Source organism: Pan troglodytes, chromosome 20, assembly GCF_028858775.2.
Source record: "Pan troglodytes isolate AG18354 chromosome 20, NHGRI_mPanTro3-v2.0_pri, whole genome shotgun sequence".
Classification (NCBI taxonomy): Eukaryota; Metazoa; Chordata; class Mammalia; order Primates; family Hominidae; genus Pan; species Pan troglodytes.
This window is the reverse complement of record NC_072418.2, coordinates 48,820,779-48,838,474: the sequence shown is the minus strand read 5'-3', so window position 1 is coordinate 48,838,474 and position 17,696 is coordinate 48,820,779. Positions and strand designations below refer to the sequence as shown.

The 17,696-nt window shown below is 51.7% G+C and overlaps 2 protein-coding genes across 3 annotated transcripts in view; one reads left to right on the top strand and one right to left on the bottom strand.

Moving 5' to 3' along the window:
- Positions 1–2,511: 2,511 nt before the first annotated feature.
- On the bottom strand, positions 2,512–11,998 carry FOXA3 (forkhead box A3). The gene is made up of 2 exons (XM_512763.7): positions 11,797–11,998; positions 2,512–4,234 (listed from the first exon to the last, which is right to left on the bottom strand). The coding sequence occupies exons 1-2, from the start codon at positions 11,863–11,865 to the stop codon at positions 3,251–3,253; spliced, it is 1,053 nt and encodes a 350-aa protein (XP_512763.2). The 5' UTR covers positions 11,866–11,998; the 3' UTR covers positions 2,512–3,250.
- A 157-nt stretch (positions 11,999–12,155) lies between these two features.
- The window catches only part of SYMPK (symplekin scaffold protein), a 48,950-nt gene continuing 43,409 nt past the window's right edge, over positions 12,156–17,696 (top strand). The window contains exons 1-2 of one of the 2 annotated variants that reach the window (XM_024351465.3): positions 13,053–13,275; positions 14,305–14,432. Coding sequence is in view for 1 of the 2 variants with exons in the window: in XM_009435848.5 (XP_009434123.2) it covers positions 13,061–13,275 (215 nt within the window). In the remaining variant the exon portion in view is untranslated. Of the gene's footprint in view, positions 13,276–14,304; positions 14,433–17,696 lie in introns of both variants that reach the window. The other variant, XM_009435848.5, reaches the window with a different exon arrangement.

Sequence of the window (17,696 nt, the reverse complement as noted above, 5' to 3'; positions counted from 1 at the left end):
ACAGCACCAGCAACTCAAACCAAGAAACACAGATAAAGGCACAGAAAGAGGGTGAGGGACAGATTGATACAGAAAGAAATGACACTGGCCAGGCGCAGTGGCTCATGTTTATAATCTCAGCACTTTGGGAGGCTGAGGCGGGAGGATTGCTTGAGGCCAGGAGTTCAAGAATAGCATGGGCAACACAGGGAGACCCCTTCTCTATAAAACATTAAAAAATTAGCCAGGCGTGGTGGTGCACACCTGTAGTCCTAGCTACTCGAGAGGCTGAGGAGGGAGGATAGCTTGAGCCCAGGAGGTCGACGCTGCAGTGAGCTGTGATTGTGCCACTGCACTCCAGCATGGGTGATAGAGCAAGACCCTGTCAAAAAAAAAAAAGAAAAGAGGGAAGGAAGGGAGGGAGGGAGGGAGGGAGGGAGGGAAAGAAAAAGAGGAAAAAAGGACACTAAGAGACAAGGAAAAAGATGGACCCACAGAAACTGAAAGACACGTCACACTGGTGTGCATGCATGCACGTGTGCGCTCATACACACACACACACACACACACAGGTGGATTAGACAAAGTCTTTGGTCTTCAAATGACTGAATGGCTGGCTGGCTGACTGAATAAATGAATGAGCAACCAGAGAGCCAGCAACCAGGAAAGGCAGATGACAGGTAAGGAAAAGACAGAATCAGATCAACCTTGCCCACTCACTCCAGCCCCGCTGAATGACCTTAGCCCAGTCCCATCCCATCTGGGCCTCAGTTTCCATTCTGAAAGGAGAGGTGGGAGGTGCACAGTTGTGTTTCTGGGACAGCCAATCTGAGCAACAGACAGGCAGACTCAGAGTCACAGGAGAGACCTGGGGGACAGAAACACAGATCCCAAACCCAGAGGCTCACAGTGGCTGAAGGAGGACACAGTTCCTTCCCCGCACACTCTCCTGCAAAAGTGACAGACACCAGGCCAGCCTACTCTCCACACACGTTCAGATGCAAATGCAACAGTGACAAGTACACAGCAAAGGCAGCCATCAGACACACACAAACACACATGCTTTCTTTTTTTTTTTTTTCTTTGAGACAGTCTTGCTCTGTCGCCCAGGCTGGAGTGCAGCAGTGCAATCTCGGCTCACTGCAACCTTCGGCTCATTGCAACCTCTGCCTCCTGGGTTCAAGCAATTCTCCTGCCTCAGCCTCCTGAGTAGCTGGGACTACAGGCGTGAGCCACCATGCCCGGCCTAATTATTGTGTTTTAGTAGAGTATTTTTAGGCCAACTTCGCCATGTTGGCCAGGCTGGTCTCGAACTCCTGACCTCAAGTGATCCGCCCACCTCGACCTCCCAAAGTGCTGGGGTTACAGGCATAAGCCGCCACACCCAGACTACATGTTTTCTTTTAAGCATGCAGACATACACGGACTCACAGAGACACACATAGAACACACAAGAACAGCCAGCCCTGCCATATGCATCTCGTTCCACACACGCACTCTCTGAGGCAGTGAGTTAGGTAGAGAATGGCATATAGACACACACGTAACACAGTGTGAGACCCAGAGGGACCCAGGGATAAGTGTACACAGAGAACCACACACACAACACAATAAAGACATACGCAAAAGGCAGGGCACAGTGGCTCACGCCTGTAAACCCAGTACTTTGGGAGCCTGAGGTGGGCGGATCACTTGAGGTCAGGAATTTGAGACCAGCTTGGTCAACATGGTGAAACCCTGTCTCTACTAAAAATACAAAAATTAGCCAGGTGTCGTGGTGGGCACCTGTAATCCTAGCTACTCAGGAGGCTGAGGCAAGAGAATTACTTGAACCCAGGAGGTGGAGGTTGCCGTGAGCCAAGATTGTGCCACACGGTCCAGCCTGGGCAACAGAGCGAGACCCTGTCTCAAAAAAACAAAAAAAAAAAACATACACAAGAGTCTGATATTCCCAGCCACCCAGGGCAAGTAAGCATATACCCAGGGTATGAACAGACACACAAACCTACACAATCAAGGGATACTGACAACAGACAACACCCTGTGGTAGACCATGAGGACCCCAATAGGCATAGTGCTATCCTATGACACACAGAGGACACACACACACACACACACACGCAGATAAACTCCAACATGTGCACGATCTCCAGTCATTGAATTGACACCTCATCTGTCCTTTTTCCTCCTCCCCAGCTTAGCCAAAGATTATTCGGCCATTAGGCTTGCAGAGCCTCAGAGGTAGAGGTCTGTGTGTATGTCTGAGAAGTGGGGGTGGGGAGATGGCCTTGGTCACTGCAGAGCCACCTCCCCCTGCTGCTCTGGCCCCACTGCTGCGGGGGCTGCTATCTGTGAGCAAACTGTCCTTGGGGTCAGGGACAGCAAAGAGCCAAAGGTCAGGTCGATGCCTCCCCCAACTCCTCCCCCAGAGGCAGCCAGCTCTTAGGGGCAGGAAACAGAAGGGACAGAGGAGCAGAAATTCAGGTGTTCAAGCCCCACAGGGCCCACTGGCCAAGGAAAAGAGGCATTCAGTAAGAGGCGGACACGGTACCTTTAATGATTAAACACAGCCAGTACCCCGCTTCCCGGGCAAGAATCAGACTTCAGTAGAAATTCCCCACACCCTAACCAGCCTTTTCTGGTTTCTCCTGGACCAGAGTTGGGGGAAAGGGTGGGCTTCAGAGAAAACCAAGGAGTATTCTCACCTCCATCCCCTACCCAACCCATGCCAGAGAGAATGGTGACGACATGGGCAACACGGGGCTGCAGCAGCCATCATGGCACATGGTGACCCACTGACATTGTCACCTACCCAGTATGATGTCCATCAAAGCACCCAATGGGCCAAAAAAGGTGTTACACAGAATGGTGGCCAACTTGGCACCTACTGTGCCAAGTACACCAAAAAAGAAGTGGGCACAGCACCTAATGGGGGGGGCCAAAGAAGATGTCACTGAAATGCTATCACCATCACACCCAAAGGGCCAACCGAGATGGTGGCCATCAAACCATGCAGTGGATTAGCCAATAACATCCATCAATGTACCAGTCCTCACAGTACCCAGTGGGCCACCAAAATGTATCCATGGTGGTTATCACAATACCCCATGGATCAACACCATGCCCACTGAGACAGCAGTCATCACAGTAAGTAATAGACCCACCCAGATGTTAACCAATGGGACAAGTGAAGTGTCACCAGAAGGATCAGGCCTCAAGAGCTTCGTGGTGTGAGCTCCAGCCATACCCACCACCATGTTCCCAACCCCTGCTAGGATGCATTAAGCAAAGAGCGGGAATAGAGGCCCTGGTAGTAGACTCCAGGCTCCCCACCCTCAGCCCCGTAGCCCCCAAACCCCACGTCCAGTTTTGGAGGTGCTGGTGTCTGTTCTGACATTAGGTTGTTGATGGAGAAAGGGTGGTTGAAGTTGTAGGGCGCGTCCAGCTTCAACTCCCCTGGGAGCTCCAGGCCAGTGAAATAGGGTGTGGAGGAAGCGGGTGAGCCACAGTCCAGAGCCCCCACATCTTCCCCGCCCTGGGCCTCAGGCTCGGGGGCTGGAGGCGGGGGCTGGGGCGGGGAGGTGACTGTGGCCGCGGGGGTGGTGGTCGAGGCAGCAGACCCTGTCCCGTTCCTGGTGGTGGTGGCAGCCCCGCTGCCCCCTTTTTTCACCTTCTCCTCCAGCTTGAAGCGTTTCTGGCGGCGCAGGTAGCAGCCATTCTCAAACATGTTCCCTGAGCTGGGGTGTAGGGCCCAGTAGGAGCCCTTGCCAGGCTTGTCTGGGGAACGCGCCACCTTGACGAAGCAGTCGTTGAAAGACAGCGAGTGGCGAATGGAGTTCTGCCAGCGCTGCTGATTCTCCCGGTAGTAAGGGAAGAGGTCCATGATCCACTGGTAGATTTCACTCAAGGTCAGCATCTTGCCCGGCGCCTGCTGGATGGCCATGGTGATGAGTGAGATGTAGGAATATGGTGGCTTGGCGTGTGCCAGGGGCCGCCGATACCCCTTCGGCATCTCCTTCCCGTGCACCAGCCCAGGACCCGGGGCCCCGTACCCGGAGCTGCTGCTGCCACCACTGACACCCAGGCCTGGGAAGGTGGGCCCCAGGGGGGCTGCGGGTGCTGGGGGTGCCAGGGGTCCTGAGGGCAGTGGGGAGGCAGGGAGCCCCCCAGGGGGATAGGGAGAGCTTAGAGGATTCAGGGTCATGTAGGAGTTGAGGGGGGCCATGGTGGGCACTGGGGTCACCGGAGAGTAGACCTAGGGGAAAGATGAAAGGAGGGGTCAGTGGGGCTCCACTCTGCTGGTCAGCAAAGGATCCCAGGACCCACTGAGTGTCCATCTGTCTGTCCATCTTGCCTTCTCTACAAATCCCTTCCATCATTACCTCTATCTGTAGAAAGCAGTCTCTCAAGGTCTCTCCTTACTCCCTGGACACGCCCTTTCTGCCCCCTGCTTTCCCACCCACCATGCTCCCATACACTCAACATCATCCTTTAAGTGATTCTCCAGGGTTCGGGACTCCCAGGGCAGTCTCTGAAACCCTTTGAGGATGTCCACGAAGTCAAAACTATTTTCAAAATAATGCTATTTTTTTTTTTCGAGGCAGAGTCTTGCTCTGTCGCCCAGGCTGGAGTGCAGTGGCGTGATCTCACCTCAATGCAACCTCCGCCTCCTGGGCTCAACCAATTCTCCTGCATCAGACTCCAGAGCAGCTGGGATTACAGGTGTGTGCCACCACGCCAGCTTTTTTTTTTTTTTTTTTTTTTTTTTGTATTTTTAGTAGAGATGGGGTTTCTCCATGTTGGCCAGGCTGGTCTTGAACTCCTGACCTCGTGATCTGCCCGCCTCGGCCTCCCAAAGTGCTGAGATTACAGGCATGAGCCACCACACCCGCAATCCTAAGTTATTATTAGCCCTTTTCACTCTCTTTCTCATGAAGTGTACAGTGGAGTTTTCCAGAGGGTGTTGATATTCCAACAGAGAGAATGCAGAAGCAACCAGGAGAATCCAGCTGTCTTCCACTGGGCCAGACTTGATTTGCAAAAATGGAAAAAAACAGTGTCGCTCTTTTGACTAAATTTTTTGAAATTTGGTTTTTTTAATAAAAATCTTTTACACTAACAAATGATTGCTATTTTTAAATGAATTAATACATTTGTAATATTTCTCAGTTTTAACTGTAAATACTGTAAACGTAGATAGACATAACCCACATCAACAGAAACTGTTTGGACTCCTAAATAATTTTTTTTTTTCTACAGGGTCTCACTCTGTCACTCAGGCTGAAGTGCAGTGGTGCAATCGCAGCTCACTGTAGCCTCAAACTCTGGGGCTCAAGTGATCCTCCTGCCTCAGCCTCCCAAGTAGCTGGGATTATAGGCATGCACTGCACACCCAGCTAATTTTTTTGTATTTTCAGTAGAGACGGGGATTCACCATGTTGCCCAGGCTGTTTTCAAACTCCTGGCCTCGAGTAATCCTCCTGCCTTAGCCTCCCAAAGTAATCCCAGAACTTTGGGAGCCAAGGAGGGTGGATCACTTGAGGTCAGAAGTTCAAGACCAGCCTGGCAACGTGGCAAAACCCTGTATCTACCAAAAATACAAAAATCAGCAGGCATCGTGGCACAGGACTGTAATCCCAGCTACTCGGGAGGTTGAGGCAGGAGGATCGCTTGAGCCCAGGAGTCTGAGGCTGCGGTGAGCTGAGATCATGCCACTGCACACTCCAGCCAGGACAACAGAGCAAGACTCCATCTCAAAAAAAAAAAAAAAAAAAGAGGGGGGGTGGTCCTGAGACCAAAACATTTAATAACTGCTGGTTTATTAGGTAAATCAGCAGTTCTCAATTTTAGTAATCATAAAGAGTTATTATAGGCCGGGCACGGTGGCTCACACCTGTAATCCCAGCACTTTGGGAGGCCGAGGCAGGTGGATCACAAGGTCTGGAGATCGAGACCATCTTGGCTAACACGGTGAAACCCCGTCTCTACTAAAAATACAAAAACAAAATTAGCCAGGTGTGGTGGCGAACGCCTGTAGTCCCAGCTACTTGGGAGGCTGAGGCAGGAGAATGGCGTGAACCCGGAAGGCGGAGCGTGCAGTGAGCTGAGATCATGCCACTGCACTCCAGCCTGGGCGACAGTGAGATTCTGTCTCAAAAAAAAAAAAAAAAAAAAAAGTTATTATAACTCTGTAATAATCTAACATATCTAACATATATGTGTAGCTCTCTTCAATCTTTTAGCTTATAAAATTACTGTATTTAGGCTGGGCACAGTGGCTCACACCTGTAATCCCAGCACTTTGGGAGGCCGAGGCAGGTGGATCACTTGAGGTCAGGAGTTCGAGACCAGCCTGGCCAACATGGCGAAACCCTGTCTCTACTAAAAATACAAAAAATAGCCAGGTATGGTGGCGGGTGCCTGTAGTCCCAGCTATTCAGGAGGCTGAGGCAGGAGAATTGCTTGCACACAGGAGGTGGAGGTTGCAGTGAGCCGAGATTGCACCACTGCCCTCCAGCCTGGGCGACAGAGCAAGACTCTGTCTCAAAAAAAAATAAATAAATAAAAATAAATTACTGTATTTATACATAAAAGTGTTTGAATATCAGAAATCACTTTTCAACCTAATAATATTATCCATTTACTATATATCTTCAAATCTAAGACTTCTCTGGAAGCTGCAGCATTACTTTATATATTAATACAAATGGGAAAAACACTCAGTTAAAATCACAGGACACTGTTGACTGTAAAATGCATCCCATTTTTGGAAATGTTCAAATGGGGGGAAAAGGTGCATCCTAGGTCAATGGAACACGGTAGATCTTGCAGTGCCTCCTAAGTAACCCTCTGTATATTCTTTCATTCATTCAACCAATATTTATCAGTTAGCTGCTCCATGCCAGGTGCTGTTCCAAGCACTTCACAAGAATGGTCTCCTTTAATCTTGACAACCATACTATGGGAGGAGGTGTTATGATGATGCCCATTTTACAGCTGAGCTAGCTGAGGCCCAGAGAGGTTGCTGGGGTCACACAGCAAGAATGGGGGCAGAACTGGGATTCTGCGACCAGGCAGTCTGGCTCCAGACCTGTTCCGGGTCACGCTATAAACGCAGTGACTAGGCCAAGTGCGGTGGCTCACGCCTGTAATCCCAGCACTTTGGGAGGCTGAGGTGGGGGGGTGGGGGTGCGGATCGCTTGAGGTCGGGAGTTCGAGACCAGCCTGACCAACAGGGAGAAACCCCATCTCCACTAAAAATACAAAATTAGCCGGGCATGGTGGCACATGCCTGCAATCCCAGCTACTAGGGAGGCTGAGGCAGGAGAATTGCTTGAACCCAGGAGGCAGAGGTTGTGGTGGGCCAAGATCGTGCCACTGCACTCCAGCCTGGGCAACAGAGCAAGACTCCATCTCAAAAAATAATAATCATAAAATAAAATAAAAGCAGTGACTAAGACAGACAGAAATGCCTGCCCTCGTGGTGCCAACAGTCTAGCAGGAACACAACAGTGAACATAACACGCCAGGAAAACATAGGCATGCTGGAAGGTTGTTTCTTTCTTTGTATCTACTTATCCCTTCTCAACCACTGTCTCCCATCCTCTCTGCCCCATTCTCCACCTGGACCTTTCCCCACTGCCTCCTCTGAGGCCTGGGGTCTCATGGCACTGCGTGGGTGGGGGAATGCTGCTATATACAGCACTGGCTAGAGCCACCAAATGTGAGTTAACTGGATACTGCCTAGTCTCCTGCCACTGTAAGCTTTTTTTTTTTTTTTTTTAAGAGAGAGTCTCACTGTATCGCCCAGGCTGGAGTGCAGTGGTGCAATCTCAGCTCACTGCAACCTCTGCCTCCCAGGTTCAAGCGATTCTCCTGCCTCAGCCTCCCGAGCAGCTGGGATTACGGGCACGCACCACAACACTCGGCTAATTTTTGTATTTTTAGTAAAGACAGGGTTTCACCATGTTGGTCAGGCTAGTCTCGAACTCCTGACCTCAGGTGATCCTCCTGCCTCGGCCTCCCAAAGTGTTGGGATTATAGCCATGAGCCACCATGTCTGGCCCTACCACTGTAAGCTTCTGCAGGTCACAAGGTCCGGAGAAACGAGTCTGGCCAGGGTGGCTTAGGGAATCAGAGAGTGGAGGCAACCAACTCAACCCTAAGTCTGAGTTCCAGTCGAGAAATCCTCTGCTCTTTCCTTTTCATGTCTCTCCAAGGAACTCTTTCATCATGTCTCTTTGAATCTCTGTTGGCTATTTTTGCCGTTGTGTTACCTGTCTCAGTACTAGTACCCATATTCCCCTCTCCCATCTCCCTCCCCACCCCCGCATTGTTTTCCCTTCTGTCTCCACCCTAACCTCTTTTGCTCTTCCTGCCCACCCTCGACCCCTCCCGAGTCCTCTCCCATCTTTCTTTCCCCTCCATCTCGGCCCCTGTCTCTCTCTCCATCCTTCCATCTCTTTCTCCCTTCCTGGGCACTCTCTCTCACTACCCGACTGTACCCCACTCCCCTCCCACCCCCAACTCCCACCTTTCTTCCTCCTTCAGCCCATCTTCTTGTCTTTTTTTTTTTTTTTTTTTGAGCTAGAGTCTCACTCTGTCACCCAGGCTGGAGTGCAGTGGCTCCATCTCGGCTCACTGCAACCTCCGCCTCCTGGGTTCAAGCAATTCTCCTGTCTCAGCCTCCCAAGTAACTGGGATTATAGGCATGCACCACCATGCCCAGCTAAGTTTTGTATTTTTAGTAGAGATGGGGTTTCACCATGTTGGCCAGCCTGGTCTTGAACTCCTGACCTCAAGTGATCCACCCTCTTCGGCCTCCCAAAGTGCTGGGATTACAGTCATGAGCTACCATGACGAGCCACCATCTTCCTATCAATCTATCTATCCATCCATCCATGCATCTATCTATCTATCTATCTATCTCCCTCCCTTCAACAAATCCATTCCCCCTCACCCCAAGTCTTACAGTGAAATTGCAGCCACAGTTACTCCCTTCCCCCATGCAGGCTCTCCCGCTGGTTGGTGACTTCGGGTCCCCTCCCCAGAAAAAGAAAAGGGATGAGGTGAGAAGGTGATGGATTAGAGGGGTCCACAGAGTTTCCAAATCCCCCTATACCTCCACCCACCATTTCTGCAACCCAGTCAGGCTCTCTGGTATTGCAGAGTAAGACAGACAGGGACCCCAGGGCCCTCCTTTCTGGCTCCCCACCCACCCGGAAGTCCTCCTTGAGGTCCGACCTCAAGCACTCCAGCTGCCCTAATCCACCCTAGGCTTTCCCACGCCCCGGGGCTGGGATGAACCCCTGGTGTCCGGGTCTGAGCCGGATCTCCCCTGACAGGGTGGGGCTGAGATTGGGGGGAAGCCCTTGGGGGACCCGCACCCCCACACCAGGAGACTGGAATTTCTCCTCTTTCATTTCCTTATTGTCTCTGGAGAAGGGTGTGACAGGGAGCAGAGGAAGGCAGGGTGAAGCCAGAAGCCAAGTTTCTAGTCCCAGACCCAACCCAGCACCCCAGCATTCTGCGTGCGGGGCTTCAGAGTTAACCACCTCTAAAACGGGGGAGCAGCTGGACCAGCTGATCTGCAAGAACCTGAGGCCAACAGGGATATCCCAGGATGGTAACTTTCCAAGTTCTTTCCAGACAGCAAGCTGCCCTCAGTGTTAACGTCACCCCAAGCGGGAGGGTGCTATGGGCAAGAAGTGGTTTGGGGACCCTCTCAGCTCTTAGTTGCTGGCTGAGTGTAGGTATTTCTCTCCCCATTGTTCTGACCCAAGGGGAAGAGGTGGGCTTATCTGATGGGAAGGCTGGGGAGAGCCTCACAGTATCACCCAACCATTTCCATTCCTCCAAATACTGACTCTCCCAAAATATGCCCTGAAATGCTGATTACCTCCAGACTGTCCCTCTACTATTATTATTATTATTTTTTGAGATAGGGTCTCATTCTGTCACCCAGGCTGGAGTGCCGTGATACGATCACAGCTCCCGGCAGCTCGAACTCCCAGCCTCAAGTGATCCTCCCACCTCAGCCTCCCAACCAAGTAACTTAGACTACAGGCATGCCTGACTAATTAAAAAAAAAATTTTTTTTTAAAGACAAGGTCTCCCTATGTTGCCCAGGCTGGCCTCAAACTCCTGGGCTCAAGAGATCCTCCCACTTCGACCTCCCAAAGTGCTGGGATTACAAGTGTGAGCCACTGTGCCGGCTTTCCTTCAATTTCTGACACAATTTCCATAAAAATTGTTCCCTAAACTTGGATCTATTCAGACTGTGCCCCAAATATCAACTCCTCCTGCCTAGACCCCCATCATTTACTTAAGATGTGCCCCCAAAACAACTGTAGTTGGTTTGTACAATTGGTCTGTAGGTGGTTCCCTTAAATCAGGTCCCCAGACTGAGTTCTGCAGAGGTCCAGCTGGGATCACCCCCACTACCTGGAACCCTCCATTTCCCACCTGGGTCTCTGCCTTCTGCATCTCACAACTGACACCTCCAGCCACCCTGCCTCCACCTCTCAACACTCCCAGTCCCTTTCCCTGTTGGCCCTGCCCCACTCCACGTGCACCTCACACCTCCCCAAACCCAGGACTGGCCCTTCCCAGGCACCTTGCCCAGCCCTGAAGGCCTGGGGATCCAGGAGTCCCACCCTACAGTTTCGAGCCCCAGACCCAAGACTCAGGCACACTGGGGCCCCCGCAGCCACCAGATCTTGACTCCTTGGAGAACCTAGCCATTCCTGCCCCACACCCCACCTCAAGCCCACAGTCCCCTTCCAGGTTAGAAGTCCAAGTGTCCAGACCCCCATAATTCTCAGACCAAGAACCCAACCCCCAGCCCCCACAACCTCACAACGTTGATTATAGAGTGAGGTAGCTAAGGTGTAGGGGTCGTTGCAGCAAGACGAATGGGGGTCAGACTTGAGGAAGGACTTTCTGTCTGTCCAGGTGAGGGGATTAGAATATGCCGCCACCCCCCACTCCAGGGAAGCCTTGTCTGAGGTGAGACTGGATGGGAATTTTAGCAATAGCTGGAGGTTGCTGGACTGGCAGGGAGCAGGGGAAGGTGCACAATCTAAAACTCTCCATCTTCCGACTTGGGGAGTCCCTGCGGAGGGTCATGGGTAGGGATGGGGGGGTGGAGATCGGCCCCTCTCCTGCCAATGCTGATGGCTACATCTTCTGCTCCCAGATGCCCAACTCTAAGCCACCTGTTATTTCAGACTCCAAAAACGAAGCTTCATCTCTGAGCACCCCCATCTCTTACCCCTGAGCACCAATCCCTATTTCTGACCCTACCTTAGATTACCAGCTGATCCTTACCTCCGAACCCCAGTTCTTTAACACTGTGTGCTGGCCCTGAGCTCCCACCTCAGTCTTCCCTTAATGGTGACTCCTCCTCCATCTTTTAGTCTTTCTTTCCCTCCAACTTTGAACCTCACATCCTGAAACCCCCTAGTCTGTCCCCTACCCTGGAACTCTGATTCCTATCTTTGGTTTGTACATATAAATCCCTTGCTTTCTGGAGCTCCAACACCCGGCTCCCAAGTTTAAGGTGTGACCCGACCCTTGGCTAAATTTTCCTGACTTCCATTAAGCCCTGGCCGCGGCGAGGCTGCCCAAACAGCGCTCCCATCCATGCCTCGTCCCGGGTCCCTGACTTCCACACCTGGTCTCCGTGTTCCCAGTTCCTCGGCTGCCCAAGTAGACGCCTTTGCCTCCATTTGAACCCACAACCAGTCCCTGCTCCATGTGAGCCCACACCCCGATACCTGCCCCCAACTTCCCGCTCCGCCATCCCCGAGGACACACCTCGCCCGCCTCCGGGTAGTAGCTCCACTCGGCCAGGTCATGGGCCTCCATCTTCACTGAGCCCAGCATCCCCCGGGCTTGCGCCCCCACCCGCCCCCGCTCCGGCCCCGGGGGAACGGAGCGCTCTGGATCTCTCAGCGGGCACGGCCCGAGCTCCCACCGGCGCCCGCCCGTCCGACCGCCCGGGGTACGGCTGTCCCGAGCGCCGCGGGAGGCGGCCACGCTTTATAGCCGGGACACCCCCGCCCTCGCCCGCCCCGGGCTCCCCTCCCGCCTCCCCGAGGGCGGCGCGCTCGGACTGGGGCGCCCCCTGCGGGATCGCCAGGAGACAGACCTCAGGCGCCGGGGGCCGCAGCCCCAGGACGCGACAGCTGGGGGTGATTCAGGAGTGAGGGAGCTGCCCGCAGCGACGCTGCAGATACCAAGGGCCCCGAGGTCAGAACTCTGGAGCCTTTCTACCTCAGCGGGCTTCATCATCTCGGCAGGAGAGGACGAAGAGCCAGAGCCCTGCATGACCGCGGCGGAAGAAAGGGGAATCAGAGCGCTAGGGCCACTATGCGACTACAAGGACCCGTAAGAGGTCCCCGAAATCACATCCCCATTGGACAGACAGGAAGACTGAGGCCTCCGACAGCTAGAAATGCTTAACTTGGCCGGGCGCGGTGGCTCACGCCTGTAATTCCAGCACTGCAGGAGGCCGAGGCGGGCGGACGGACGAATCACTTGAGGTCAGGAGTTTGAGACCAGCCTGGCCAACAGGGTGAAACCCCATCTCTATTAAAAATACAACAACTAGCTAGGCGTGATGGTGCGTGCCTGTTATCCCAGCTATTCGGGAGGCTGAGGCAGGAGAATCGTTTGAACCTAGGAAGCGGAGGTTGCAGTGAGCCGAGATCGCGCCACTACAGTCCAGCCTGGGAGAGAGAGCGGGACTCCGTTTCCAAAAAAAAAGAAAGAAAGAAAAGAAAAGAAAAAGAAATGCTTCAGACTGTTGAAAGGGTCAAGAACAAAGATGGAGGGGATAGGGGCCTCTCCGCAGACCCCACTAGGGCAACAGACCACCTCCCCTCCGAGACCCAGGAGCTTCGCTGCCCGAACTCCGCACTCTCCAAGACCAGCCAGCCGTCCAGGGACTCAGCGCCACTGAGAACTCCATTTCCCAGAATGCTCTAGCTCCCTTTCCGCCCGGTGCCTCCGAAGGGACTACATTTCCCAGAAGGCCTAGCGACCCAGAGCCGGAAATGAAGGGGCTGGTCGCCGTAGTATGGAGGCGGGCAGAATGCCGCTCGCACGGGACGAGGCATGGGCGGGGTCGGGCTGTGCTCTGGACTCCATTTCCCGGCGGCCCTGGGTTTGTGGCGCGTGCGCACCGTTCCCGGCGACGAACGGAAGATGGCGGCGGCGGCGGCGGCGGCGGCGGCGGAGTGTAGGAAGAGGCACTGCTGAGGGGGCGCGAGGGGAACGGAGGCCAGAGCCGCGGTGAGCGGGAGGCGGCGTTTGGGCCCGGAGACGAAAGGAGGAGGCGCCTAAAGAAGCAGGGGCGCGGGCGGGGAGGGCATCGCCGTGGGGAGAGGGGAACAGTGGCTTTCGCGACCCATGTTTCTTCCCCTGCTCAGGACCCTTCCTTGGCTCCCTAGTGCCCTCGAGGCAAAGTTCCAACGTGGCCCCCCGGGCGCCACCGCCCCGCAGACCTCGCTTGCTTCGACTCGGCCTCTTTGCTTTTTCCCCCACCTCTAACAGCCGCCCTGGCCTTTCGGTTCCTTAAACTTGCCATGCGCTTTCCCGCTTCGGGGATTTTGCACAGGCTGTCCCTTCTGCCTGCAACATCCTTTTACCCATTCGGCTTGGCTAACTCCCATTTCATCCTTCGGGTCTCGGCACCAACGTCACTTCCTCTGCGAAGCCCTCCTTCCCTGCCCTCCATCCAGAAATCCGCCTGTTAAATGCTTTTGTCGGTCCGTGTTCCTTCATGTCACGTGTGGTCTAATTTGTTATCCGACTCTTATCTGTGTGCTGTTTTATGATGTCTGTGACCGTGTGTTCCATGAAGGTAGGGACTAGGTTTGTCTCTGTCGCCACTGTGTTCTCAGCACAGCGCCAATCACGCCGGAGACGCCCAGCTAATGTTCGTTGAAGGAATGAAAGATACTCCTAGAGCCAGTTTGGGGAAACAGGGTAGTCATCAGATTCCTAGGTAGCAGTGGGGCAGGGTACCACTTCTTAACGAGTACATCGAGAGGGAAGGGGAAACAGTGATACTGTTCATCATAGCAAAAGGCTACACGCGTCCCAAATGTTCTTAAATAAGAAGATTGGCTGAAAGAAACTATAATACATCCACATAAAAAATACTATGCAACTCTAAAAAGGAATGAGGTAGATAAAAGGAAATGATGAAAATCTCTATACACTGATATAGTGGCCTCCGACATATATTAAGGGAAAACGAGTGAAGTGGAGGTTGGTGTTTATTGTATATGCTTTTTTTTTTTTTTTTTTTTGAGACAGGGTCTCACTCTGTCGCCCAGGCTGGCACGATCCCAGTTCACTGCAACCTCCACCTCCCTGGTTCAAGTGATTCTCCCACCTCAGCCTCTCGAGTAGCTGGGATTACAAACGTGCCCCACCACACCCAGGTAATTTTTATATTTTTAGTAGAGACGGGGTTTCTCTGTGTTGGCCATGCTGGTCTTGAACTCCTGACCTCAAGTGATCTGCCCACCTCAGCCTTCCAAAGTGCAGGGATTACAGGCCTGAGCCACCAAACTGGGCCTGTGTAGGCTCCTTTTTTTTTTTTTTTGAGACAGAGTCTCACTCTGTCACCCAGGCTGGAGTGCAGTGGCGTGATCTCGGCTCACTGCAACCTCTGCCTTCCAGGTTCAAGCAATTCGCCTGCCTCAGCCTCCCAGGTAGCTGGGATTACAGGCACACCACCACGCCTGGCTAATTTTTGTATTTTTAGTAGAGATGGGGTTTCACCATGTTGGTCAGGCTGGTCTTGAACTCCTGACCTCGTGATCCACCTGCCTCCGCCTCCCGAAGTGCTGGGATTACAGGCGTGAGTCACTGCTCCCGGCCCTGTGTATGCTCTTTTTGTAAACGAAAGGGAAATATGTATATATGGGTTTTTTTATTTTCATTTTTTTTCCTTTTTTTGCATAAAATCTAGCTCCTGCAGGAGAATTTTGTGTATGTGTGTTTAAAAAAGAACAAAACAAAACTGAAAGCATAAACCAAAAAGCAGAAGAAGAATGAAACAGGGTAAAATATTTTGGTTGATCTGAATGTATTATCATGAAAAAAGTGGAAATGTTTATTATGGGGTTTTATTTTATTTTATTTTATTTTTTGAGGCAGAGTCTCATTCTGTCGCCCAGGCTGGAGTGCAGTGGTGTTGGGATTACAGGTGTGAGCCACCACGCCCGGCCTGTTTTTTTTATGTTTTGACTGGGGACGGCATGCATGCCGGTTGTCTGGTGGCCAGGATCCTTGGCTTACGTAAACAGACCTGGGGGTAAAAAACAATTCCTTTCAGATAAACAGTACTGTAGCATAGTGGTAAGGAAGATATGCAGCCATGCTGCTGACTCTGCCTCTTACAAGCTATATGCCTTTGGTCAGGTCACTTTACCTCCCTGGTCTTCAGTTTCCTCATCTGTAAAATGAAAATTAAAAATAGTAACTCCCAGCCTGGGCAACATGGCGAAACCCTTCTCTACAGAAAGTACAAAAATTATCTGGTCATTCGCCTGTAGTCTCAGCTACTTGGGAAAATGAGGTAGGAGGATCGCCTGAGCCCGGGAGGCAGAGATTGCGGTGAGCTGAGATTGCGGCACTGCACTCCAGCTTGGGCAACAGAGTGACACCCTGTCTCAAAAAAACAAAAAACGTAAACCTAACTCATGTATATTAATTCTAATATATACATATTAATTCATTTAAACCTTGGTGTCTGAGGTTTAAATGAGTTAATATGTATATCTTAGAATTGTGCTTAGCACATATTAAGTGTTCTCTCTCTCTCTTTCTCTTTCTCTATGTGTGTGTGTGGTTTTTTTTTCTTTTTTTTTTTAATTTGAAACACAGTTTCACTCTTGTTGCCCAGGCTGGAGTGCAATGATGTGACCTCGGCTCACTGCAACCTCCCCCTCCCAGATTCAAGCGATTCTCCTGCCTCAGCCTCCCGAGTAGCTAGGATTACATGTGCCTGCCACCATGCCTGGCTAATTTTTTTGTATTTTTAGTAGAGATGAGGTTTCACCATGTTGGCCAGACTGGTCTCAAACTGCTGACCTCGGGTGATCCACCCGCCTTGGCCTCCCAAAGTGCTGGCATTATAGGCTTGAGCCACCGTGCCTGGCCGTGTTCAATATATATTAACTGATTATTTTTTCTTTTTTTTTTTTTGGAAACAGGTTCATCAGGTTCATGCTCTGTTGCCCAGGTTGGACTACGGTAGCCCAATCATACTTCACTACAACCAGGCTCAAACAATCCTCCCACCTTAGCCTCCAGAGTAGCTGGGACTAAAGGTTCATGGCACCATGCCTGGCTAATTTTTTTTTTTTTTTTTTTTTTTTTTTTTGAGATGGAGTCTTACCGTGTTTCCCAGGCTGGAGTGCAGTGGCATGATATCGATGCCCAGCTAATTGTGCATATGTCTAGAGATGGTGTGTCACTGTGTTGCCCAGGCTGGTTTCAAACTCCTGGCCTCAAGTACTCTTCCTGCTTCAGCCTCCCAAAATGTTGGGATTATAGGCATGAACCCCTGCACCTGGCCTTCTTTTTTTAGTTTTTAGGCCTAGGCTAGTCCTGAACTCCTGGCCTCAAGCCATCCTCCCACCTAGACCTACCAAAATGCTGGGTTTACAATTGTGAGCCACTATACCCATCCTATTTTTGTTTTCTTTCCTTTCTTTGTTTTTGTTTTGTTTTATTTTTGAGACAGAGTCTTGCTCTGTCATCCAGGCTGGAGTGCAGTGGCGCAATCTCAGCTCGCTGCAACCTCTGCCTCCCAGGCTCAGGTAATTCTCATGCCTCAGCCTCCCAAGTAGCTGGGATTATAGGCATCCATCTCCATGCCCAAGTAATTTTTTTGTATTTTTAGCAGAGACTGGGTTTTGCCATGTTGGCCAGGCTGGTCTTGAACTCCTGGCCTCAAGTGATCTGTCCACCTTGGCCTCCCAAAGTGCTGGGATTACAGGAGTGAGCCACCACACCATGCCCTTTTTTTTTTTTAAAGACTTGTCAAGTGCAGTAGTGAGAAAGGGGGAAAAAGTAGAACAAGTATAGCTATTAGGATTCAAGAGTGAAAGGGCAGGAATACTGAACCCAGTGATTGGGGAGACCGTTTGGCAGTAGTGTTCACTCATTCAGCAGATGTTTATTGAGCTCCTGCTAGGTGCCAAGCACTCTTCCGTGCTGGGAATATAAAAAGTGAAGGAACAAAATCCCTGTTCTAGGCCGGGGGCGATGGCTGAGACTTGTGATCCCAAGCACTTTGGGAGGCCAAGGAGGGTGGATTGCTTGAGCGCAGGAGTTCAAGACCAGCCTGGGCAACGTGGCGAAACTCTGTTTCTACCAAAAAATGATTTCAAATAAATAAATAAATCACTGTCCTCGTGGAACTTACAAGTATGTAGTGTGTGATGATGATAAATGCTATGGAGAAAAAGCAACACAGATGGGGATCGAGAGGAAGTTAAAATTTGAAATATGGTCATCGGCCGGGCGCGGTGGCTCATGCCTATAATCCCAGCACTTTGGGAGGCCAAGGCGGGCGAATCACCTGAGGTCGGGAGTTCGAGATCAGCCTGACCAACATGGAGAAACCCCGTCTCTACTAAAAATACAAAATTAGCCAGGCGTGGTGGCACATGCCTGTAATCCCAGCTACTAGG